Source organism: Euprymna scolopes, chromosome 25 (assembly GCF_053919585.1).
Source record: "Euprymna scolopes isolate OS-2025 chromosome 25, ASM5391958v1, whole genome shotgun sequence".
In the NCBI taxonomy this organism is placed as follows: domain Eukaryota; kingdom Metazoa; phylum Mollusca; class Cephalopoda; order Sepiida; family Sepiolidae; genus Euprymna; species Euprymna scolopes.
Genome location: NC_136506.1, coordinates 62,946,354 through 62,972,484, shown reverse-complemented (window position 1 = coordinate 62,972,484; position 26,131 = coordinate 62,946,354). Strand labels below are relative to the sequence as shown.

At 34.0% G+C, this 26,131-nt stretch overlaps 1 protein-coding gene across 1 annotated transcript in view; it reads left to right on the top strand.

The window, feature by feature from the left end:
* The window catches only part of LOC145247397 (COP9 signalosome complex subunit 2-like), a 62,541-nt gene that overhangs the window by 10,514 nt on the left and 25,896 nt on the right, over positions 1 to 26,131 (top strand). The window contains exons 2-5 of the mRNA XM_080109099.1: positions 13,108 to 13,221; positions 22,600 to 22,680; positions 25,045 to 25,170; positions 25,874 to 26,041. Of these exons, the coding sequence (XP_079965225.1) occupies positions 13,108 to 13,221; positions 22,600 to 22,680; positions 25,045 to 25,170; positions 25,874 to 26,041 (489 nt within the window). The remainder of the gene's footprint in view (positions 1 to 13,107; positions 13,222 to 22,599; positions 22,681 to 25,044; positions 25,171 to 25,873; positions 26,042 to 26,131) is intronic.

Below are 26,131 nucleotides of genomic sequence, written 5' to 3'. Positions count from 1 at the left end.
CAGTGTAAATGAAGGAACATGATCATCAAAATCACAGAACAGAATATGAGAAATAATTGTCAACACAAAGAATTTTCACAGAAGACAAAACTAATAGGATAATCACTAACATGAAACAAAAGTTTGCACAAGAGATTCATCAACATTGCCATACATCTAAGATAAGTGTTGATCAGTGTTGTGAAGTTGGAAACTTCTGCAGTTTTCAAAACTCTGCTTTGCTTATTTTAAAATCTAATATTCAAATTGTCTGTTGATTTTTCAGAGATTAAAAAATGCAACTCCTAGTATTCTGTTTCTGAATTTTTGAGATGAGGATTATTTGGATTATTCAGACTACTGTTCTCATCTTCATTGTTATTTGCATGTGCGAATAATCCTAGTATTCTTACGAATCCGACTACTTTCAAAACCTGAGACCTACTCTACCAAATTTCAGCTGTTATATTATGCGCACAAGCAAAACCGCACCTAACCATCTAACCAATGACACTGCTCATTTGCATAGTTTCTGATGAGGATTACCTGAGTATTTGTTTGCTTCCAAACATCCCAAATTTGCTCCTTTTGGGAAAGCCACCATTCTTTTACCACCACAGACAAAACGAACGACAATGTTTTGCCTGATGAGGATGGTTGTCTCCACTGGAAGCAATAAACAATTCATTTTATATATCAATTTCACTAATTTCTCCCTGATCACATGTGATAATATGGGTTACTTTGTGTCAAATCATCCACGGCTTGACACCCATATCCATAGATTTGGCTGTAGTTTGCACTGCAGATAGACAATATAGGAACTAAGAAATGCTAAACATTTGAGCACATAACTCCAGGTGGTTCCCGATTTAGAGCATTTTTTGTTTTGCCATTAGTCACATAATGTGATGCCTGGGCGACAATTTTGTGATGTCATTTCTTGGAATATTTTCTGATTGAAAGATCATATGGCTCTGAAAATTCACCCAGGTAAGATTTTTTGACCCAAGAAATCCAAAAATGGCATCAGATTTTCTCAAAAATTAAGCTTTATAGAGATATTAACGGTTTTTGAATTTTTTTTACATATGCCCCAAAATCGAATAAAAAAAGGTGTGGCTGGCATGGTAATGCATTACTTTTTTCATATATTTTTTTTTAAACACAAATTGTCTCTGGACCAAAATTGGTTAAAAGTTCTTGTTTTGTTCACTCACATTTTCTGTTGAAAGTCGGGTATATTTTCGATAATAATGAAAAATATTCCCTCCCCCTATTGGATGTGATAATCAATGTGATGTTAAACTTATGTCCCACCTTAAATTTTGGAATAAATCTTGGAGTAAGGCAGATGCTAAAAGTAAACTGGCTCAATTCCATATGATATTTACAAAAGTAGCAATACACATGAAAAAATTGAAATAGCTTAAAATATTTCAATATTGGTATCTATAGAAAAAACTTGATGAGCTAAGAAAGAATCTTTTTAAATTTTTTAAATCCAATTAAAATTAAAGAAGCTATGGCTATTTTTGTACCTCACACATTTGGATATTTTCCCTTCTTTAAGACCATATGCGGTTTGTCACATTTTTTACACTACTTTTTCAGTAAAAATGTTATATCTTTGTTAAAACAGAAGATCAAGCAATGAAATTTACCAACATATAAGTGTATTTTTGTGCTAGGAATTAGAATATGCTACTGAAAATCTCCAAAAATTTATGGTTTCCAAATAATCTGCAGTAAATGCACATAAATATGCTGCAATTCCTTAAAAATGCCATGTATCCATTAAAAGAAAAGAAGTTAAAGAACTCAAAGCTGAATTGTAACGCATTTTATGTACAAATAACTGAAATCGAAATCTAGGACTGTTTAAAAATGAATATATTGCAATATTTCTTTGATATTATTGTAGATTGATACCCTCTGTTAACCCCCCCCCCCCAATCTGACCACCTCTCCAAAATATGCGATTTTACATTTGTAGGCAATTACGTGTGAATACCTTAAAAACTTTAATGAAAGTTAAACAAGTATTATTTTAGAATTTAATGTAAAATGATTCCCCATTTTGAGCCATTCTAGCATTTTAGGGCAGTTAACCATTTTTTTTTTTCTATCAGAGATAAATCCTGTGCACCTTTTTTTTTTTTTTTTTTTTTCTAAGGACGATTATGTATGGTTTTAAGAGCGTCTTTGTGCAATTATGAGAGGGTAGGGAGGTTGCCACTCTGACTTTGGGTTAATGATAGAGCTAATGAAAATTATGTGTGAACACTCTGAAGACTTGATAGAAACAAAACAAAAACAATTTTAGAATTTAGAGTGGGGGTTAGTTTCACATAAATTTAATGTAAAATAATTCACCATTTCGAGACCATTCTAGCTTTTTAGGACAGTTGACTAATTTATTTTTTTATGGGTAATAAATGGTACACTTTTCTTTAAGGAAGGATTTTTATTTTTTTTTTTAGACACTTATATGTAGCTTTCCAATGAACTTTATTTGGTGAAGAGCTTGCCACTTAGACTTGGCATTATTGTTAGGGCTAAAGAAGGTTTTAAGAGGAGGAGGCTTACCACTTGTACCTATGGTTAGAGGTAAGATTAAGGGAGTTTTTTTTTTTTTTTTTTTAAGAAGGCGTTTGACTCCCATATTTACGGTAAGTGGGTCATAATTACTGGCTTTTGAAAATGTTATGCCTTAGATTTTGGACATCAAATTACTTTTAAATATGAAATTTATTTTTTTTTTTCTTTGTCGTAATTCATAAGGGGTGTGAAACTTAACAAAAATTACGACAAATAGACAAAAATAAATTTCATTTAAAACAAGTGACGTCACTAACAGAAAACGTGACGTTTGGAAAATTTTAGTATTTTTGCCCACTTACATCCAAAAACATTTTTTGCTAAAGCTAACAAATCGTTCACAAATTTTTGATAAATTTGGTTTTTATTTTCAATTACATTTCTTGTCCGAGTGACACATTATTTTGTTAAACTTTCCAGTTTAAGACGTTTTTTTTTTTATTTCTCTACCTGGATTTCGGGCCAAGATCACAGTGTAGTATTCTGATGCTACACTGTCTTTTCTGTCCTCTGTCAGTGAAGGAAAAATCCTTAACATTTTTATCACTTTATTTGCTTAAAACTCTAAAAATATATAATGTACATTATTATTTATTAATTTATTTGAAAGTATATTCATTTTCGAACAAAACGATGGTATTTTGAGGTGCTTTGGCTTTTAAAATATGACGATTTTAGCAGAACCTCCTTGAAATCAGTATTTATCCTAAGCGTTTTACCGTCCGTGTGTATTGCTAATAAAAGTAGTTCTCAAAAAGTCTTTCTCCATATATTTATCTCGCACATTAAATTGTGTCCCCACCAAAAATGGTTAAAAGTTCTTGCTTTGTTCACTCACATTATTTGTTGAAAGTAAAAACTTTTGAAAAAGTTGAGATCATTCAAAAACTATGTACACTCATTTTCTGCCTTTTTGACTCCTCCCCTTGTTCCTTTTTCTTATACAAAACATGGCAATTTTGATAAGAACTGTTTGTTTTAGCTAGGCCCCTCTTTGAGCAAACATACTATTTCATACACAAAAACGAACTTGAACAATTCCCTGAGAAGTACCTTCATGGGAAGCAACCAGTTTCAATCTATATGGGGTTAAGTCAGGGGAGTGACCATTTGTGCCAAATTCCATAAATTTCATCTTCAAACAGGCGTCCATTAAAAAAGTTGAATATGTAAAAATAAAGATAAAACAGTTACAGTGAAATGGTATTCTGAAAATAGTGGATTTCACAACTAAAGTCAGCATTCACCATTTTATATGTGCAGTGTTCTTTATGCCATTGAAATGCAGAAATGGTTTGTTGATATTCTTGGTCAGTTATTGTGTATGTCCTTCGGTACATGTTGTTGGGGATACAACACAAAAAATTTTCTTGATGGGAGAAAATCATGTATCATCAATCTGCGGCCAACTGTATGTCTTACGTTGTCCATGGAGATGCATGAACTTGACAGTTACATTACCTTCTTCTGCGTTTATTTCATTCACGATACCAACCCACCAGAAAGAGTTATAAATACAGGTTATATCTTTGATTGGTGTGATGTCAGATATGTAAAGAATTGATGCCAAGTTAGTCATGAATATTAATATATAGTTCATCCACACTGGACAACTTGTGGCCAATTTGTGATGTTGACAATGGTATAAAAAGGTGATTAGCTCTGGTTCCTGGCACTGGAAAACCTAGCTTCAAGCAACTTTCTCATCTTCTTCATGGTTTCCTTAATGATCTCAAAGAAACGGATTGCAGACATCTGGTAGATAGCAAGCATGACTTTGTAATCAGATTTGGTTATTTAGAGGATGTTGGAGTGACCGCTTAGCCACATGGTGTTTTACTAGAACCATCAATTTCATCACAAAGGGATTTTCCATGACTGATGGCGAAGAAAACCCACTCACCTTCAATACCAAAGTCCTCCTTATGCAAGCATAAATTGATGAAATTCTTGAAGTTTTTATATTGAGCCCCACAGCCATCACTGAAGTAAATTATTTTGTTCACATACGGTAATAAGGTCTGGATTAAGTGAACAGTCAATGTCTGAGTTTGATACACGAATGCAATGTCATGGGTTTTGTCATCGGAAATAAAACACAATGAAATGTGCTTTACCTGCTGATCAGAATTTCGGTAGTAAATCACCAGTGAGTGCAGAGTGCGATATTCTTTACTCCAATAACTTTGAATTTCATCTTGTATTAAAAATTGAAAGTGTTCTACAAAGTCTCCCAGAACAAGGATCTCATTGGAACAAAGATTCTCTTTCTTTTGATTCAAGTATCTGGCTTGACATTTTGTTAGATATGAGTGTCTAGTAAGATTATCAATGGTGTCAATCAACAGATCTTTATATTCTGCGTATGTTAATGTTGCATGGCCAGTTGTGTCTCATTAACTAAAATGAAACTCATCATCAGGGTTCATATCATACAGCTCCTCATCCAAGAATTTCTGCAATATCTCTACCAGGGCAGTTTTCACAGCGATGCATCATAGACTCATTGTTAGAAGAATCAGAAACTAACTTTGAAATTAAATCTTTGTAAGTGATGTTCCACTTCATCGCATCGACAAAAAGTTTTGCATTCTGATGTATGTCACAGAACAGAATGTGTACCTGTAAATCCAGCTAAAACACACCACTTTGGACACATCTCCGCAAATTTGGAAAACCCCACCTTAACATTAGGATACTTCTATTTAAAAGCAACATACAGTTCATGCAAATTACACATTATCAAGCGTTTTTTGTTTGCGAACACTCTTTGCTAAACTAACAAAGTCCTTTTTGCCTGGTATTTGGCAGCTGTATTCATGATTCTCCTACATTTGTATTATCACGTCGACTGTCTCTGGGAAAAATCGTTTTGCTTTGAGTTAGGTTTTGACAAAATACTATTTGTCAGTTCTCTGGCAGGTCGAACAACATACTCAGACACCTTGAAGAATTTGGAGCTATATGCACAAAACCAGGAATCAGGAGCAAGTGTCATGATTTGGATTTGATCAGGAGTTGAAGCGCTCTTTAACTTCTCTTTCATCAGATAATGTAATCGATCCAGTTCTGCTACTTTTTCTTTGATGTCTGTTTCACTGTGCATTAATTCTGCACAGTCAGTTCGTCAACACCAGCTTTATCACCATGGACATGTCACTTTTGAATGTTTCAACAGTTTGTTCTAACTTCCTTTTGACGCTATGACCATGGTTATGAGAAGCAACACTGTGCAGAACTACAGGGGAAACATTTGCAAAGATATCAGTCATTCACCTTTTGACCTCTTGTGTTGTAAAAATCCACTACAACACTTTGTGGTCTTTGCTCCATCACAAACAATATTTTGGAAATATTGTTTGTGATGGAGGCAAATGGTTGATAATTCACCTTCATTTTCTCTCAGTCCAACTCTCTACAACAATGTCTCAACAATTTCTTGCTCCAAGTCTGATAGATTCTCAAGTCCCTTGCACTGATTATAGTCAAACTTGTGACATCAAATTGAGTTGAACACCAATAGAGCAAGCCTCGTAAGTCATTTAGTTTTCTGAAGAAAGGTAAAAAAGAAAATTAAAAACTAGTTGCACTACATTTTGCTTACATGCTTTTTTATAAGAAACATGAGTTGGCCTCCTAGTACAAGAAGTCTCTTACTTTTTAATATATAGTTCCAAAAGTTTAATTAGTTTTTTAATCAAATTTGTCAAGTACTCTGGAAATGTAGTTGAAGGACATTTTTTAAGGTAAACATAGTGTAAGTGTGAATATTTTGGGCTTTCTGGTACAAATATACCATTTTCACTTTTTCACATGAACCAATAAGGTAATGTAGGATTTGTTTCTTAACCCTCGCAAAACCATGGGTTTTTTCCGGAGTGCAGTGGACTAAGGGAGGGGAGGCCAACCTGACCCAAAATTTAAAAATGTGTCTAAACCCCACGAAGCACAAGAAATTGAAACAATTTTACATCCTTTGCGTTCCTTAACTGTCTTAGATCATATATCAACAAAAATTAGCCGTGCTTTGCATTTTGTTGATGTGCAGTGACTTCAAGAAGTATGGTCAAGTCAAGAAATCTTGTGATTTTTAGAAAAATACTGGTTTTCAGGAAAACTAATTTTTTTCATCAAGTTTTGCTACTTTAATTAACATTTTTATATTTTCAGATAGATTCCACATAGTTTGATTTTATTTTTGACACTTTATGATAGGTTAGAAATGTTCAGGAAGTTATATAAAAAATTAAAGCGAAAAAATCATGTTTTCAGGAAAATATAAACAAAAGTTTAAAAAGTTGCATCAAAATGACTCCCCCCTCCCATAGTCTTTTGAGGGTTAAGTTTCTCAAAAAGTTTCTTAATCAAAATTATTGGCTTGAGATAGTATTAGAAGTTTAAGATTTTTACCATCCTATTACTAGTTTCTTATAAAAAAAAAAAGAAGCATACTTTTAGCATGGCTTGATGTTTCCAACCTTCATCAACTAATCTTGAAGACTACTAGGTCTTTGAAATTGCTACCAGAACTTATCTGTTTTAGTATCTGGCTTACTCCCAAATTTATTCCAAAACTAAGGTGTAACATAAGTTTAACACATGTCTTTTTTTTTTTTTTTTTTTTTTTTACACAGTGATCACCACTTATCAAGGCCCGGAAGCCACTCGGGGAAAAGGGTTATTGCAAGTACATTACGTTAGTGAGGAGATTTGCTGAAGTGTTTACTTAAGGGGGCGGTTCATTAGGAATTTGTTAACATTGGACTTGAAGACATCCAAGTTGTAGTCCGGAGGGAAGCAGGCAGACGGAACAGAGTTCCACAGGCGTGCAGTTCTAAGAAAGAAGCTTTGTTCATGGAATCCGCGTTTTGATTTAGGCACAGATATAGAGTGGGGGAAATTTTTCACAGTGGATTCAGCTAGACGGGTGTTTTTCGTGAAAGATTGGCGAGGGGGGACCAGAGATTGGAGTTCAGACGAGCATCTGCCATGGAAATAACGATAAAACAAGGACAGGCTCGCAACGTCTCTTCTGTGGGAGAGAGGTTGCAGGGTAGAGAAAAGGGCATCCCCCACTAAGCCACGAAGTCTATTTTGTACTCTGTCAAGGCAGGATAGGCTGTTTTTAGCAGCTCCTGCCCAGATATGGCAACAGTATTCCATCCTTGGACGTACTTGGCTTTTATATAGATAGAGAATTGCATCAGTAGTGAGATATCTTCTGGAGCGGTAGAAGGATCCCACCATCTTTCCAGCGACCTTGGCAACAGACTTGATGTACGTGTTCCATTTCAGATCAGGAGTAAAGGTCAAACCCAGAAGCTTGTCAAAACACGGAGCCTCACCCAGACGAGAGCCATCCATCCCAATTGATGCCAGCTGGGGATCAGAGCATTGATGATGTAAGGATAGAAGTTTGGTTTTGGATGCATTAAAGGTAACCAGCCACATCTTCCCCCACTGAACCACGCGCTCGAGATCAGAGGAGAGAGAATCAGAGAGAACTTTGTCATTTACAGCCTTTGATGTGTTGCCGTAGATGGTTGTGTCATCAGCATAGATGTCAACGAATGATTTAAGTATGTGTTTAGGGAGGTCATTGATGTAGATCAGGAAGAGAGTTGGGCCCAGGATTGACCCCTGGGGGACTCCAGCATTTATATTGCAGGCCTCCGATTTTTGTCCATCGACCATTACTCTTATGAGCCTATCGGAGAGAAATGATTTAATGATTGAGAAAACATTTCCCGTTATACCGTAGCTGGAAATCTTGTGAAGTAGACCCTTATGCCATACCTTGTCAAAGGCCTTTGATATGTCAAGAGCAATTGCCCTAAAAAGAAAGCCTTTGTCAAGAGATTCACTTATCCTGTGGGATATAACCGTCAACACATCTGCAGTAGATCTTGCAGAGCGGAAACCATATTGTGTGTCACTAAGAAGGTTATTCCTGCTGAGGTGGTTGACTATTTCTCTATTTAATATGGATTCCAGCAACTTACTCATAACACACAGGAGACTTATAGGTCTGTATTGAGAGGGAGATGACTTATCACCTGAATTCTTAAATATAGGGCAAACTGAAGAGGTCTTCCAGAGAGTCGGAAAGCACTTCTCCTTAAGGCAGCGCTTAAATAGTTTCGTAAGTATGGGAGCAAGTTCTGGTTGAAGCTTTTTTAACACTATAATTGGGATGCCATCAGGGCCAGTTGCTTTACTGGAATCTAGGTTCTCTATTAGCTTGGCGACCTCATGCACGGATATTTGTATGTTACCCAGCTTGTTCTGTGTTAAAGGAGGAAATATGGGGAGTTGATGGCCTTCGTCGCATAGGGTAGAATTAGCTGCAAAGTTCTTTGCAAATAGTTTGGCCTTGTCTGACGCTGACGAGATGACCTCTGGTCCATTGATAATGGTTGGTATAGAACGCACACTTCTGTTCAGGATGTCTAAATTGATTATCACATCCAATAGGGGGAGGGAATATTTTTCATTATCATCGAAAATATAACCGACTTTCAACAGAAAATGTGAGTGAACGAAACAAGAACTTTTAACCATTTTTGGTCCAGAGACAATTTATTGTGTTTAAAAAAATATATGAAAAAAGTAATGCATTACCATGCCAACCACACTCTTTTTTTATTTGATTTTGGGGCACATGTGAAAAAAATCCAAAAACCCTTAATATCTCTATAAAGGTTAATTTTTGAGAAAATCTGATACCATTTTTGGATTTCTTGGGTCAAAACATTTACATGGGTGAATTTTCAGGGTAATCAGAAAATATTCCAAGAAATGACATCACAAAATTATCACCTGGGCGTCACATTATGCGACTAATGGCAAAACAAAAAATCCTTTAAATCGGAAACTGCCTGGAGTTACGTGCTCCAAATTTCAGGATTTTTTAGTTCCTATATTGTCTATCTGCAGGGCAAACTACAGCCAAATCTGGGAATATGGGTTTCAAAATCCCATATTTCTGGATGATTTGACACGGAATGACTCGCATAGAACCAGTCTCTTATACCACATACTCCTTTACTGTAAGACAGCCACATCCCATATCTCAGCTCATCTGATAAGGTGTTATCCAGTGCATTTGTATTGGACCCAGAGCTGCTGACATCTAAGGAATGGCCATGTGTATTTCTGGCATCGATTATCATTGCACATTTATATCCCTTTAATTGAACCTATAATTAGGTGTAGGTCCTTTTGTGACCTAGCCATCACTACCAGTAACTAATTGTTGTGGCGTCATTGAATTTTTGATCATATTTTATGCTAATGAAATCTACCCTGTTAATGAGGTTCTGGTGAGGTCATAATGTCTTGACTGGACAATACCTCCTCTCCCATTGTGTAACCATTTTTTAATTTTTTTTTAATTCAATTTTCACCCCAAACAAGGCACAGTGCTACTTTGAAGTAGGGGGCTACTATCAGGGACATAAGTTGCAGGGATATATGAAGAGAGATGAGTAGCAAGATGTCTGTTCACATTACACTTGAACTTCTGCATTTCAGTACAGTTGGGAAAGCAGAATTCTGGAAAGGAGTTCCAAAGTGTTGTAGTTCTGGGGAAGAAACTATTAGAGTAGAAGGTTTTTTTACACCTAGGGATCTCTACTGTGTAGGGGTGGGATTTAGCTGTTTGTCGGGGGTATTTACGTCTAGGGGGTACAAATGCTTGTAATTCATCAGAGCATTCATCATTAAAATACTTGTAGAGCAGGCAGAGGGATGCAACATTTCGTTGATGGAACAGAGGCTGAAGCTTAGATGACAGTTTAGGATCTATCAGGTTGGCAACTTTTAAATCCTGTCCCAGAGTGGGAGACTAGTAGCAGATGCACCGGCCCAAATGTGACAACAGTACTCCATACATGGGTGAATGGTTGCCTTATAGAGGTACAAGATACTTTTAGGTGTAAGTAGCTTTCTAGCACGGTAGAGAGAGTAAAAATAACAATTTGTGTAAGTATATGAGTACTTGGAAGTTATGTGTGTTTTTACTAGTTGAGTCTGTGATGGAGCTTGAGAAAGAAAACCAATCACTGATGGACAGTCTCCAAATATATATCAATTTGAGTGCTTGAATCTGAGGAAAGTGCTGTGTTTATACTATTAGTGATATTGTCAATTAGTGTACAGTCCTGGACTGAGTGGGAACAGTGGAGAAAATGGATGTAACTAATGCTGTGTTGTATGGTTAATTGAAAACTTTGGATTGTAAACTAAGTTCTCCAGTTAAATGAAATGGTGTTATGAATATAGACTGTTACATGCATAGAAATTAACAAATCTTAGAAATGTATATTTAACTTTTAGCAAAGAATATTTGATCACATTAAGCATTCCAGTGTAGGGCTGTGCAAAATATGCATTGAAGACATAATACAAGAAAGTCAGACAAAAAGAAAAGATGGTCAATGTTTGTGAATGGATGAACATGAACATAAAGTGAACACCTTTTTCCAAAGAAATTATTTAATAATAATAAATAGAATATTTTCAATTGAATACCTTGGAATGATCTTTTATGACATCATAAATGAAGTAACAAAAGGATGAAATCATCTACTAAAATGGAACATAGACAACCTGTGACCCTTCGTGTGAACAGTACTATATATATATATATATATATATATATGTGTGTTTGTGGGAGAGAATTGCAGAGTTCTCAATTATTACATAATATTTATATATGTACTAGCCTGGGTGCCCAGCATTGCCCGGGTGTTTGGAGGTGTGTGTTGAGAAAAAAAAAGTGATAGTAGGCAGGTAGACTCAAATCCGTACCATGAAGGACGAAAAGAATGTGAAAAAAAAAAAAATTGGAGTCTTTGCTATTGCATCCATCGCCAAACTGGAAGTGGTGAAGGTTTAAATTAAGGCTAGTCAATCAAAAAGAGGGGATAACTTTCAAAATATTGCCGAAAAAAGTGACACCCCTTCCTGTAGAAAAGTATCTAGTTGAGGGTGAAGGAATTAATGTTTTTGGCCAATTCTTCGATATTTGTCGTCCGAAGGGTTGAGCTTCAAAACTATACCAATCTTTTTTTTTTTTTTTTTTTTTTTTACATAGGCATCACCACGTTATCAAGGCCCAGAGGCCACTCAAGGATAAGGGTTAAAGAGTGTACAGTAGAAATTGGACAATATAGTAATCATTAGTAATGAAAATCTCGTAAAAATCCGTTGCATCTGTGGAAAGTTTTAGGCAGACATACATACATTTAAACAGACAGGTGAGATTTATATTATAGACTAGCGGAGGTACCCGTCGTTGCCTGGGTTTTTAGAGGTGTGTGCTTGTGTGTGTGTGGGGGGTAAAATGATTATAAAACTAAGTAATAAACCTGTTTAAATATTTAGGTATTTTAGATTAGGTCCACCTCCACAATTTTCTTTTAAATGACAACTTTTTAGGTTTCCGACTATGCTGAATACAGAGATTGCATTGAAATTTTGCAGAAATAAGTAGTTATCAGGATATAAAAAGTTGTTTTATGCATTGTATTCTTTGGCGGCCATCTTTGTTATGCATGTAGATTTGTTTATGGCGCGCGCACGCACATAATACAGATTGCTGCCAAAGAATACAATGCATAATGCAACTTTTTATATCTCGATAACTACTTATTTCTGCAAAATTTCAATGCGATTTCCGTATTCAGCATAATCGAAAACTTAGAATCGTCATTGTGGAGGTGGACCTGATCTAAAAATTTACCAAATATTATAAAAACAAACAATGTTAAAACTTCTAAAAAAAAAAAAAAAAAAAAAAAAAAAACGAACGGTCCGGTGGTGACTGGGTGTTTGAAAAGCTAAAAAAAGTTTGATGGAGGTGAGGTTCGAACTCAAATACTTGAGGTGAAAACGAAAAAAAAAAAAAAAGTTATGAATAAACTAAAAAGTGAATTAAGTTAAATATCAATCCCGCAGTCAAGATTGTTTTGGTTTAGTTTCCCAACATGTTGGTCCCCATAAAAAATAGGGGTGTCCATATGAAAGCAATTGTCTGATATAAGGTTTCCACTGCATTGATCAAAAGCTGATTGCTTCCTGGACGTTCCGGCGCAAAAGCCTAGAACACACTGTTTGAATTTAGTTTCACTTTATTTATACTAAAAAGCAGGACAAACAGGTGACACAGTGAAATAGCGCGATTTTTATAAAAGTCGATGTAAATAAATCTATACGCTACACGCGTTCCCAAATCCTAGATATTATTATCTAGGGGGCATATAAACACTTCTAAGCGATAGTAACCCCCCCCCCCCCCGAGAATGGCGGCGAAAAAAGCCTTTGCGAGACATACATAAAATGATCACATATTTTGCCTTTTATATATATAGATTACAGAAGATTAGAACAACATTGATTTCAAATCCAAACAAAGGGAACCTATAATTGCTTTCCTTTACCGGACCCTCTTCAGTCTCTGTGTATTTGTTTATTTCTGCCTCCTTGGTTGTATCTGTCTCCTTATTCCCTTTTCTTTTGTTGCAGGAATATTCTGAAGAAAGCAATTCTGAACCGGATGTTGATTTAGAAAATCAATATTACAATTCCAAGGCCTTGAAAGAGGATGATCCCAAAAAAGCTCTTGAAAGTTTCCATACGGTTTGTATTTTTCATTTACTTTAAAACAAAAAATTATTTGGAATTAAATGACTTATGTCCTCTTTCCCAATTATACCAAAAGCATTATTCCTATGACAACAATTATTATATAATTTTATAAGTTTGGAATATTTTTGTAAAACTTGTTCCAAACTTTTGAAATTAAATCGAATAGAAATCTCCAAAATCAAATAAGATGAAGAGCATAAACTCTTTTGATAGAAAAATCATCCATAAAGCAAGTGATTTGAGTTATTTGTACAGATTCAACTTTCATTTCACGGTAGTCCTGTTGGGCCATTAGAAAAAAAAAATGCTGCTAGCTAAAGATGTGCCTATAAAAAAGGCACATCTTTAACTGGCAGCATTTTTTATAACGGGGCCGATACTGCACCAACCACACCAGGTGTTTGTAACCTTGTCGGACTACACCCGAGATGATGGGTGTTCTTTCGAACGTACATGGTCCCATCATAAGTTGGCCGGTTAATCGTCTTCACCCGCTGTGTTTTCATGGTGAGGTGCTTTGCCTCTCGACCGAATCGTCTCCTACTCTGTGTAGTTAGTCTCTGGGTACATCAATCACTCTGCTGGTCCTTGTGACTTGCTGCAAAATGAAGAGTCCTCACCACAAACAAACAGAACTCCGGTTTGTAACAATAACAAACTATTTATTAATTTCATTAGTTCATAACAGCTACTGTCTAAATTGAGGTGACTGACTATAGCAGTGAAACAATGTAAGACCAGACCAGTAAAGTCATAGCTTTCCCATTAACACAGGCTAGTTAACATAACGTCAGGCCCCGAGGGCTCCCAAATCAGGAGCGCTTGACCAGCCCATCTGTTCAGTTTGCTGACTCTCCTCTACCCAGAATTCCTTTTTCTAAATCCAACCCCTTTTCCCCACCTCTTCTTCAGAGATTGGTTAAAAACACCCTTTCTTTCTTCCTCTCAGAACTTACTCTTCATCTTGTCCACTCAACACCTCTCTCTCTCCCTTTCCTGAGACGGAGGTGGTTGCATACACTGATATCTATTGGCAGTCCCCAGGGGTTTGCTTTTGCCCAGCACTGTGTGTGTGGTCCTTTATTATCTAATGTCACTTCTAATACGACCATCTCTTTTGATATATCGTAGATAATTCCAAACGTGTCTCCACTTTGAGACAATATACCATCTGCAGAAACAAAACTAAATAGAAGTTAAATTGTGTAACACCTTCATATTAAAACTTCTATCTCCTCGTCTCTCATGCTAGTAGTCTTTCTTTTTTTTCCTCATCCCCTCCCTTTTTACCGTCCTTCTCCCTAACCTTCTTTTTCTCTATTGATTTAATGCGTTGAAAAAATAATACAATTGATTTAGTGAGGCTATCCATTTGAAATGTAATACTGTAATCTTACATTTATTACTTTTGGATAACACTAAGTAGAATAAAACATACTGACATTCATAATGCTGGGTAATTTCACAATAATATGAAAATAAATTATGTTGATAATGAAAATAATCCAAGATGTAATAATGTAATTTAGATTTATTGATCCCAGAGAACAAAAAAAAACTCTTATCTCCTACTCACTTACCAAATATAATACAATAATAATGATATTTATTTACTTTTTTACTCAACTTCACCCTAAACAAAGCATATTGCCTCTTGGATGTAAGGTGCTACTAATTGGGAGCATGCCTAAGAAAGATTAAGATGTTGGTTTACGTTACATTTGAACTTCTGCATATCAGTACAGTTTGGAAAGCAAGTAGCAGGAAGGGAATTCCAGAATCTAGCTGTTCTAGGGAGGAAATTATTAGAGTAGAAAGCTTTCTGGCATTAAGGGACCTCAATAGTGAAGAGGTGTAATTTTGCTTCTAAGCGGGTTTGTCGGGATATGTATGTTAAGGGGGGTACAAGTGCAATGAGTTCATCATTGCTATCTTACAATGTCGAATAGTATGAATTTTGTTACCCCTTCCTCCTTTGCTTCATTTTCCAAATATAATTCTGTAGTATAAGAAAGTAAAACTCCACAGCACTACCAAAACTATGAAAAGAAATAATGTTGACAAGGACTGTTATTGCTTCTACTTTTGGTATTTCCCCCTTTTATTTACTTAATAGAATAATGTAATGTTGGTAAAGAGGCCTTCACAGAACTGATAAAAGTATTGTTGAAATAAAAGAAGAAAAATTGGTAATAATTTTATTGCTCCTTGACAATGCCGATATAACAGTTACCGTTACTCCCCCCCCCATCTATCAACTATATTACTCTAATTTAGTAGCAATACACGTGAAAAAAATTTAAAGCAGACAGGTTTGCAATGTCTCTTTTGTGGTAAAGAGATTGCAGGGAAGAGAAAAAGGCATCCCCCGCTAGGCTACAAAGTCTATTTTGAACTTTGTTGAGGCAGGATAAGCTCTTTCTAGCAGCTCCTGCCCAGATGTTGCAACAGTACTCCATCCTTGGACATACATGGCTTTTATATAGGTAGAGAATTGCATCAGCAGTGAGATATCTACTGGAGCAGTAGAAGAGTCCCACCTTTTTCCAGCAACCTTGACAACGGATTTGATATACGTGTTCCATTTCAGATCAGGAGTAAAGGTCAAGCCCAGAAGTGTGTCAAAACATGGAGCCTCCCCAAGACGAGAGCCATTCATTTCAATTGATGCCAGATGGAGATCAGTGTTGATGCAAAGATAGAAGCTTAGTTTTAGATGCATTAACAGTAACCAGCCACCTCTTTCCCCATTGCACCATAAGCTCAAGATCAGAGGAGAGAGAATCAGAGAGAACTTGGTCATTTACAGCCTTTGATGTGTTGCCATAGATGGTTGTGTCGTCAACATAAATGTCTACAAGTGATCTTAGGATGTGATTTGGAAGATCATTGATGTAGATTAGAGAGTTGGGCCCAGGACGGACTCCTGAGTGACTCCAGCATTAATACTGTGAGCTTCTGATTTCTACCCATCAACCGCTATTCTTATGAACCTATCAGAGAGAAATGATTTAATAATTGAGAAAAAATTTCCAGCTATACTATCTCTGGAGATCTTGTGAAGTAGGCTTTATGCCATACCCTTAAAAATGAAAAGAAAAAAATTGGGTATGATTATATGATTCCGAAAAAATCTGAAGAGTAGTTGCATTGTCTTTTATGATGTTTATATCATCTTTGATTTTTATCTGATGAGTTAAGGTAGAAAATATACAAAAATTGACATAATAATTATATCATTGTTTCTGCACTACGAAATAGATGCTGTCAAGAATTGAACATTTTAATATGCTGAAAGAAATAAATGGTAAAAGAAACATCTTGGAATTTGGAATATAGATATTTTGCAAGAAACAAATAGAGATAACTCTATCAAAGGCCTTTGATATGTCAAGAGCAACTGCCCTAGAAAGAAAGCCTCCATCGAGAGATTCACTAATCCTATGAAATATAACTGTTAGCACATCTGCTGTAGATCTAGCAAAACGGAAACCATATTGCATGTCATTGAGGTTATTTTTGCTGAGGTGGTAAACTACTTCTCAATTTAACAGATTCCGGCAACTTACTCATGACACACCGGAGACTTATTGGTCTGTACTTAGAGGGAGATGACCGATCACCTGAATTCTTAAATATAGGGCATACTGATGAGGTTTTCTAGGGTGTTGGGAAGCAATTCTCCTTGACAATGCTTAAACAGCTTTGTAAGTATTTGTAAGTATGGGAGCTAGTTCTGGTTGAAGCTTTGCAAGATCACGCACAGATATTTGTATGTCGCATAGCGTGTTTTTTGATACAGGAGGAAATACGGGGGATTGACGGTCTTGGTTGTGTAGGGTAGAATTAGTTGCAAAGTTCTTGGCAAAGAGTTTGGCTTTGTCTGATGATGACGAGATCATCTCAGGTCGATTAATGATGGTTGGGATAGAGCACATGCTTCCATTCAGAACCCTGTTTTTCATTTGCCAAAACTGGTGGGAACTAAGCTGCTGCTCAGCTACTTTATACTTAAGACTGAGCATACAACTCTCTCACATTCTTTATTACTCTTTTACAGTGATTGCTGGCAGTCCTGAAAGTGGCTTTAGTTTCACTACAGTTTCCTGTTTTTCCTTTAATCCTCTTTCCATAAAGACAATATTATCTTTTAAAAAATTTTTTTCTGTATAATGTCTTTACCCTCCTCTTTTGATGGGAAGCATTTGGCTTCAAAATGCTATGGTCTAAAGAGGTTTCCCTATCCTATAATATTGTATTCCCTTTTGAACTGATAGCATAATAAAATTTCATTGTAAATTTTTTTATCCCTTTGTTATTTCATAAAGCTGGTTGAGTGTATATGTGAGTATATTTATCATACAAGTGAATGTTAAACGTAAAAAATTATATACACAAAAAGTAATAAAATGCTTGCTGAATAGGTATAGTGAGGTGTAGGAGGCTGGTATATGGATCTGCAGAATAGATTTCCACATAGGGGTGAAGGAGTCGGAGTCAAAGATATCAAAGAAGTCAGTCAGAATCCTAGGAATTCTAGGAGTCAGTCGGACTTTTACCATCCGACTCCGCAACCTTGGTTAAAACACAAGATTAAGCAATGAAATTTGCTATATAAGTATACTTTTATGCAAGGAATCTGAATATGCCACTCTCCAAAAAGTAATGCACATATGTTGCAATGCCATAAAAATTAAAAAAAAAAAAAAAAAAAAATGTAGGATAATTTAACGTTGAATTGTAATGCATTTTATGTACAAGAAACTTAAATGTAATGTTAGGATTGTTAAAAATAAATATATTTCAAAATTCCTTTTGTATTGTTGTAGACTAACACCTGATAAATTGCTCCCACCTACCTCCACAAAATGTGATTCTCCCTTTTTTAGGCAATTACATATGAACACACTGAAAAACTTGGCAGAAATTAAAAATAACAAAACAAATATTAATTTAATGTAAAATAATCCTAGATTCTTAGGGCCATTCTAACATTTACCATCCTTTTTTCTATGGGAAATAAATTTTTTTAAGGAAATTTTATAAAAGAATCACAAACCGTATTAATTTCAAACAAGTTTTTTTTTTTTTTTTTTTTTTCAAAATAAACTTGTAAACTACGTTTACAAAACTCATCGTTTTCAAATGAAGTAGCTGACAGCAGTTGCTGCTGCTTCTTCAACTGCTGACTAGCTTATAATTATCAGAGCTATTATTCAAATAGTTTACTTAAAATTTTGGAGGGAGATGAATTAAAAACTGTTGGTGTCAAAAGAGAAATCAACATGGAATTATCATTTTAATGCATAAAAATAAAAACATTATTTTTACTTATTAGGGTATGAAAGATATTTAGAAAAACATGCTTGAGACATGCTATGTTGAAGTTTTATTTTCAAGACAACAAAAATCAAATTGACCAGTTTATTTTGTACCCCAACAATAAGTGAGATTGATGTTGTTTTTTTTGTTTTTTTCTGATTGTTTTCCAGATTTCATGGCAAAATTCCTGATTGGGAGTGGTACCAAGCGATTAAGCACTGTGAGGGTAGAAAAAAATTTGTCACAAAATGGCTGTTTCATAGCGTTAACATTTTTATCATTACTTTCCTAAAATTTTTCAAATATATCATGTACATTATTATTTATGAAAACATGAAAGGATGTTCATTTCTGAACAAAATGGTCAAATTTTATGGACTTTAAGTATTTTGGTTCTTAAAATATGACGATTTTAGTAGAACTACCGTGAAATCTTGAAATATTCAAAGTGTTATTGTTATGCTGGGGCACCATCAAATGTTGCTAATACTTGATTTAGAACATCGACTATTATTAAAAAAGTAAATGTTAATGAACATTATTATTGTTTTGTAACTGTTATGTAGAAAAGATATGCAGAGGGAATGTTTTGAAAGAAAGGAATGTTTAGTAAAATATTTTATTTAACTTAGAACAATAAAAAAAGAATGCAAAATGTTTCTAACAGATAGTAAAACATGATTCAAAAAGTCAGATGTTAAAAGATGCAAGTTGAATTACGTCATAGCAAGGATTAATTTGAATATATACAAGAGAATTATGAGTTAGGGAGAGACCGGAGTCGGAGAGACAGGGACTAAGATAAAGATGGCTCCAAGTAGAAGGGGTCAGAAATGGCAATAATCAAAATCAGTGTTGCAGCTTTCCAAAGGGGAGGGGGGCTCTGGAATAAAAAGTTGCTGAAAATAAAACCCAAGGCTCTGTCATTTTCTTGGGAAGAATTTCCATTGCAGCTTTCCGTCGAACAAAGTCAGTGATGGACCAGATCTGTTTCTATTTGGTCAGATATTGAAACCCCCAAATAAGTGTTATTCGTCCTTTGAGTTGTAAAAGTATTTATATATATTCTTGTCCCATCATAAACTGTAATTAAATGTATATACACACACACACACACACAACGAATGCTAAATTAAACGATCACAACACTAGATAGTCATAGATGAACACAGGTATATATACACATCATATAGATGACTGATACGTATATACACTAATTCATTAGAACATTTTATATACTACACAATAAATATTGCATAGAAAACTATATAAGATATTAGTTCTTTCATTTATACATCTGTTTTATATACACTCGAGATACATACCTCTAACTTCTATACAGGACCCCCCTCCCCCCGCAATATTATGGTTGGTAAACAATTTAGTCAGAAGACCTTCACAGAACTGACAAAAGTATGGTCAAAATCAAAGTATCGAGAAAAATAATGTTGGTAATAATTATTAATCGTGTAGAATAAATGATGCAGTAAATTTCTAATATAAACCTGTTCTATCTAATTTTGGATTACTACTTACCACTTCCTCTAATGCAATACAGTAATATTACACTGAGTAAATTTTCTTGTATAAAATTGTATAACAAAACACATTGAAGCTGAATTTCCCAGGCAATGTGACATTTAAATGTACTTGCACACTATCCAGGATATTGTGCACCTTGACGTGACTTATACCATTTACCAGATATTATACTGTATTATTATGCCTCTTGGACAACACTGTGTACTTTGTCTAGTAGTATACAACATAATAGCAAAAGATAAAGTTATTTCTGCTGGGCAATGCTGCATTTAAACACACCTGTTTTACTTAGGATTACTATATATCACTTCCCATATGTAATACTTTAATATTACTATTATGACTCCTAGGCAATGGTGAGTAGAAACACAGATGTTCATTTTCCCAAATAATTAAACCTTTAAACACACCTGCTCTATCCAGGATATTGAGCACTTTGGATTGTTTTTGTGCAACAACATTATGTAGAAAGACAACAAAGTTCTTTATTTCAGGTAACATTATTCAATAATTGATTCAGTTTGTACAACAAATGAAATTGTGTGTGTATACAACATAATTGCATTGACACACCGGTTTTTGTCAGATCACCGAAGTTAAGCAACGTTAAGCCTGGCTAGTACCAGATGGATGACCATTTGGGAATTCTAGGCACTGTATGTGCTCTCTGCTTGGTATTGTTTCCAATCATCCTGAACCTCCACTTGTCACTGGTATTTAACAACGCTGATTCAGGAAAGGTGTGGTTGGGATTGTGTAACTTTTGCCACAAAAATTCCATGCATAGGCACCCTTACAGTGGGAATCCATAGTTTGTCAAGACTGAAGGAATCTACCATATATATATATATATATATATATATATAAAATACATGTTGACAGTTGGTAACAAAATAACTTTGTTTGAATATATGTGGATGTGTTAGTTAAGTATGTGTGTGTTTGTGTGGGTCATTATCTACACCTGAGATTCTGCCGATGAGCAAACGAACATGCAACTAAATCATTGTAATCTAAAATGAAATGTGTATATATATATATATATATATATATATATATATATATATATATATAAATTCACTGGCTTGATTTGATAATGATCTACCACTCTATTTAAAAAAAACAATTACAATACATGTCACATGTTCAAAATGAATTCAAAACATAAAATGGTAGTCAGAATAGCAAGAATATATAAAAATAAATTTGTGATCATGCTGCTTGTAATCTTTCTGAAATTATTTTCATCTTTGCCTTTCTACTAAGAATTTGGCCTGAAACAAATCAGCTGATTTTCACTTGAGACTGAAACAAATGTTTAACCCAAAAGGTTTGTAAAATTAATATATGATGATCAAAATTATGGACATACTATTCCAATGTGATGGAAAAATGAAAACAGAAAGAAAAAAAAAATCAATATAAATTTTTTGTCTTTATTTCCAGATTTTCTCAATGATTTCAAGAGATAACATAGAATTGCAATATTTCAAATTACAAATGTATCCATATTTTCAAATATTGTAATTGTTTGCTATTTGTTTAAATCATCTTGAGAAAGTCTGGAAACAGAAGAAATATTGATGATTATATAATTTTTTTTCCGGTTTCATTTTGCATTATATATATTGAATGAAGTCAATTTTATATTGCGTAGATGCCTTTTTGGTTACCTTTTCTTTTCCTTTTATTAAATTATTTATTTGCAATTTCTTGCAGTGCTTTTCTTTAAGATTTTTCAAATCTAAAGAAAGTCTTTCTTAGAAAATCGATAGCTTTTTTTATTTAAAAAATTGTAAACAGTTCTCATAAATATCATCAACATTTTACATTGTGAGTGATTTTTTTTTAAGTATCGACTAAAAAATAATAAAACACTTATCCTTTGGAGATTTTTTTTTTTCACTGACAATCTTTCAAAGGTCATCCTTGAGTGAAAATCTCTTTTCAACCTTTATTTTATAAAATAAAACAAGCAAAGCAAATTGCTTAAACAATAAAAGTTTAATAGATACTCTTTATATTTAATGAAGGCTGTTTAAAAAAAACACATGAAAAAATTTGAATGTTTATACTTTCAAATCTTAACATAAAATTTGGTGGATATTTAGAATTACACTTATTTAAAAAAATAAAGAGAAAACTCTTAATGGAGTACATACTCATCATGGAACGAAGATGCCATATTTAAAAAATTGTGTAGGTTTGGCCAGTAACTTTTCTAATTGGCTAGTAAACAAAAATATTTAATTGCTAACGGTCAATTAATGATAAATTTGTCTGCAAATCCTTGACTATATATCCAACTTTCATCTACCATATTATAGACATGAAATGTTTTAAAAAGCATAATTAATGAACAGATAATTTTTTTTCTATATTTTATGTCTTTCATTTTATATTTACTGCATAAATAATCAACACATGCATACAATCTTAGAATTGGACATGATTCCTAGTTATTTGTATTAAAATGTATAATCTATTTTTATTTTATTTTGTCAGGTGTTGGAACTGGAAGGAAAAGATAAAGGGGAATGGGGCTTTAAAGCCTTGAAGCAGATGATCAAAATTAATTTTAAACTTGTAAGTTTATTTAATACGAGTGGGGGTGGGGCTTGCATGATCGTAACGTACACTGACTTATAATTCATGCAGATTTCGTATTTATTATTATAGAGTCAATTCTCTATTGAATATTATATTGTACCTAATATATAGTACTGATTTCAAGATTAAAAAAAAACGACTTTGATGCCATCAAATAAAATTGAAACCAAAACATTTAGCGCTCCAGCTGCATTCCCTACCATTTGAGCTATCAGCAGAGAGATAAAATTTGCAGATCATATATATATATGATTTAGTTTCTTGGCCTGTCTGGGATATATCTTTGAAGTTTCGCAGCCATATATGTATATCTGTATATCCTAGTCTGCAGCCAAATCCCTCTATGCTCCCACACAGTGGAGAAGAGACGTCCAAAAGTAGCACTAGTCTTGTCTATTCTACTAGGTTAGAGGAAGAACTCTGAATTGTTTATTTCTGAAATGTGTGTGTATGTTTTTAGGAACTTTTTTTTTTTGTTTTTATTCACAAAATTCCTTGCACGTGAGAGTATCTAATATCTCTGCAAAGCTGCCATTCACCCATGAATGGAGTATTGTTGGCACATCTGGGCAGAGTCCCCAAAAAAGTAGTCTCCAATCTAATAGGTCCCACACTGTCGGCCAAGCTCCAAACACATGTCCCATCAATGTTGCATCTCTGTGAATGTTTTACAAATACTTTAATGGAATGTGCGCTGATGAACTCAGTGGGTGTACCCTCTCAGCATACGTACTCCAGACTAACCTGACAAGCAACAAAATCTCTCCCCTTCACTGTTGAGATCCCTAAATGCCAGAAGGCTTTCTACTCTAATAATTTCTTCCCAGGGACTGGTAGACGTAATAATTCTTAAGACAAACAGTTGTGTTAAAAATCCATAATGATCGGTTAATAAGTTTATAGTAATCCTGTAGATATAAATGCACACACACCTAACTTCATCTACCTACCGTATGGCAATAAGGAATATCAAAGGCTAGGGAGTGCTACACCTTGCCCAAGGGAGATCATGAATTGTTCAAAGTATGGTCGTTTGACACTGTGATATTATACATAGCTGCTTATCTTAATACCCACATCGCCTAATGTTTCCTAATACCTACCCATCTGATACTGGCCAGAATCAACATCGCTTAACTCCAGTGATCTAATGAGAACTGGTGTGTCCAGATGATTATTCAAGTCAAGAATTTTTTATTTGAAACCAAGCATATATGGAAAAGATTTACATTTATTTCCTTAATCCATGGATTTTCAATAATGGCTTATATCATCAGAGAAAATATAGTTAGCAAAATGATTAATTATGAAGAAACATATTTGGCTTATTAGCACCTGCATTGGAAATGTTATTAAAAATTATTTAAAAAACATAGATGAAGGATATCATATGGTCTAGGCGATCAAATGTTGAATTAAGTTCAATTATTTGCAGAATATTCCTGCCAGATTGGATGAATAATAATCCAAGGAAAAAAGATCGGAAGCAATGGAGTAATCCATAACATTTGAAAAAATCCAAACCGGAGGTAACATTCAAAATATGTGAAGTTCCGAGAATGTCTGTTCCAAAGGCAAAAAAATGGTAAATAATTCTGATGAGGTAAAAATCCGTTAATGTTGAAAATTAGGAAAGTTCTGAAATTTTTAAGAGTGCAGAGACATTGTGATAGATTGGAGATCAGTAGTCAATTGCATTATACATCGATCGATTACACCCACATGCATACAAACCTACAAATATACAAACTAATATATATAGGCATGTTGTTGGGTTCATTTTTTATATAAAACAAATTTGATGGTGCAAGAAAAAGCAAGTGCTGTTTTTTTAAGTACGCCTAATACAATAAATAAAACCATTTCTTTTTGTTAATCTATAATATATTTCAAAAATCATTTTTATGATTTTGTTATAAATTTAAAAACTTTTTTATTCAAATAAAACTTTCAGATTCTCATTCTTGTTTTAAGTCATTTGAATTTGCTTTTGTGAAAGAATTTGTGATCAAATTAAACAAGCTTCATGATTAGCTGTTCTGTTGTTCATACATGGCCAGAAAATTCATTGTTTTGAGGATAAAATTTGATTTTAATCAGATTTAAGAAAGTCAATTTAAGAAAAAATAAAATCTTGCTAGTGAAATACTAATCACATTTTTTAAATATTGGTTTAATGTTTATTACTTAAAAAATACTTTTAAAAAAATCAATGAAATATTTCTTCATGTTGCTTTTTATTTCGTTTTATCTGTAAACAAAACATGAAATAAAAATGGTTTCATTTTGAAATTTTTAATTAAAAATTTTTTTTAATCAAAATATTTTATTTCTTTTCAGGAAAATTATGATGAAATGATGGTTCGTTACAAACAATTGCTCACTTATATCAAGTCTGCAGTAACCAGAAACTACTCTGAAAAATCTATCAATTCAATCCTGGATTATATCTCCACATCTCAACAGGTTTATTGTCTATTTTTTTGATCATTTGTATTAGCCAGTATATATATATTTTTTCTTAAGATTTTTTTCTTTGGTTATCCTTTTTTAAGATATAAAATTTTCTTAACATTTCCTGTCAGGTCTGTTTTCTCAACTGCTTTCTCAAGTTCTATGTAAACTAGTACTGCCTATTCCATGGTCAGCCTGTCAGCAACTAAACAGAACATTATCATGTAGGCTTTGGCTGGTCGAATGAGGTAGGTGTCTAGATGTTACACTATAAATAAAAACTGTCAAAGCATGGATTAACTTATCTAATTATTTGTTAGGCAAGAGAAGACTGGGTGAGAGTTCAGTATTCATTACCATGTAGCATGATAGTTCTAATATAGCTGCTATACAACTTTAACCCGGATATAGAGAAACAGTTTACAATACTATCAAAGGCAACAATTTACAAAATTATGCCTATGCTGTCTTCACCATTGTGTATTTATTGAGTTCACATGGACTCAGCATATCTCTTAGGTAACAGCTCAGTAACATCATTCCTTGGTAGTAACTGTGGTAGAGTGTGCCTGTCTTATATTAGACTTACCAATGAAGCTGAACAAGATATGGCAGCACTGTTTTTGTCTATGGAGCCAGATAATTTTAAGAAAAGTACTTGAGCTTTTTTTCATAATATACTGTAAACTATAATTGAAATTTTGTTCTTTTCCAGATGGGATTGTTACAGAATTTTTATGAAACCACATTGGAAGCTTTGAAAGAAGCCAAAAATGAAAGATTATGGTTTAAAACTAACACAAAACTTGGAAAACTTTATTTTGATCGGAATGAATATGGAAAATTAATGGCTATTCTTAAAGAGCTTCACAACTCTTGTCAGGTATGTAAGTTTTATTGTTTTATTTAAAGTCAGTTTCTTCATATATATGAATAAACTGACGTTTGCTAATTGTAAACACTTCCCAAGCAA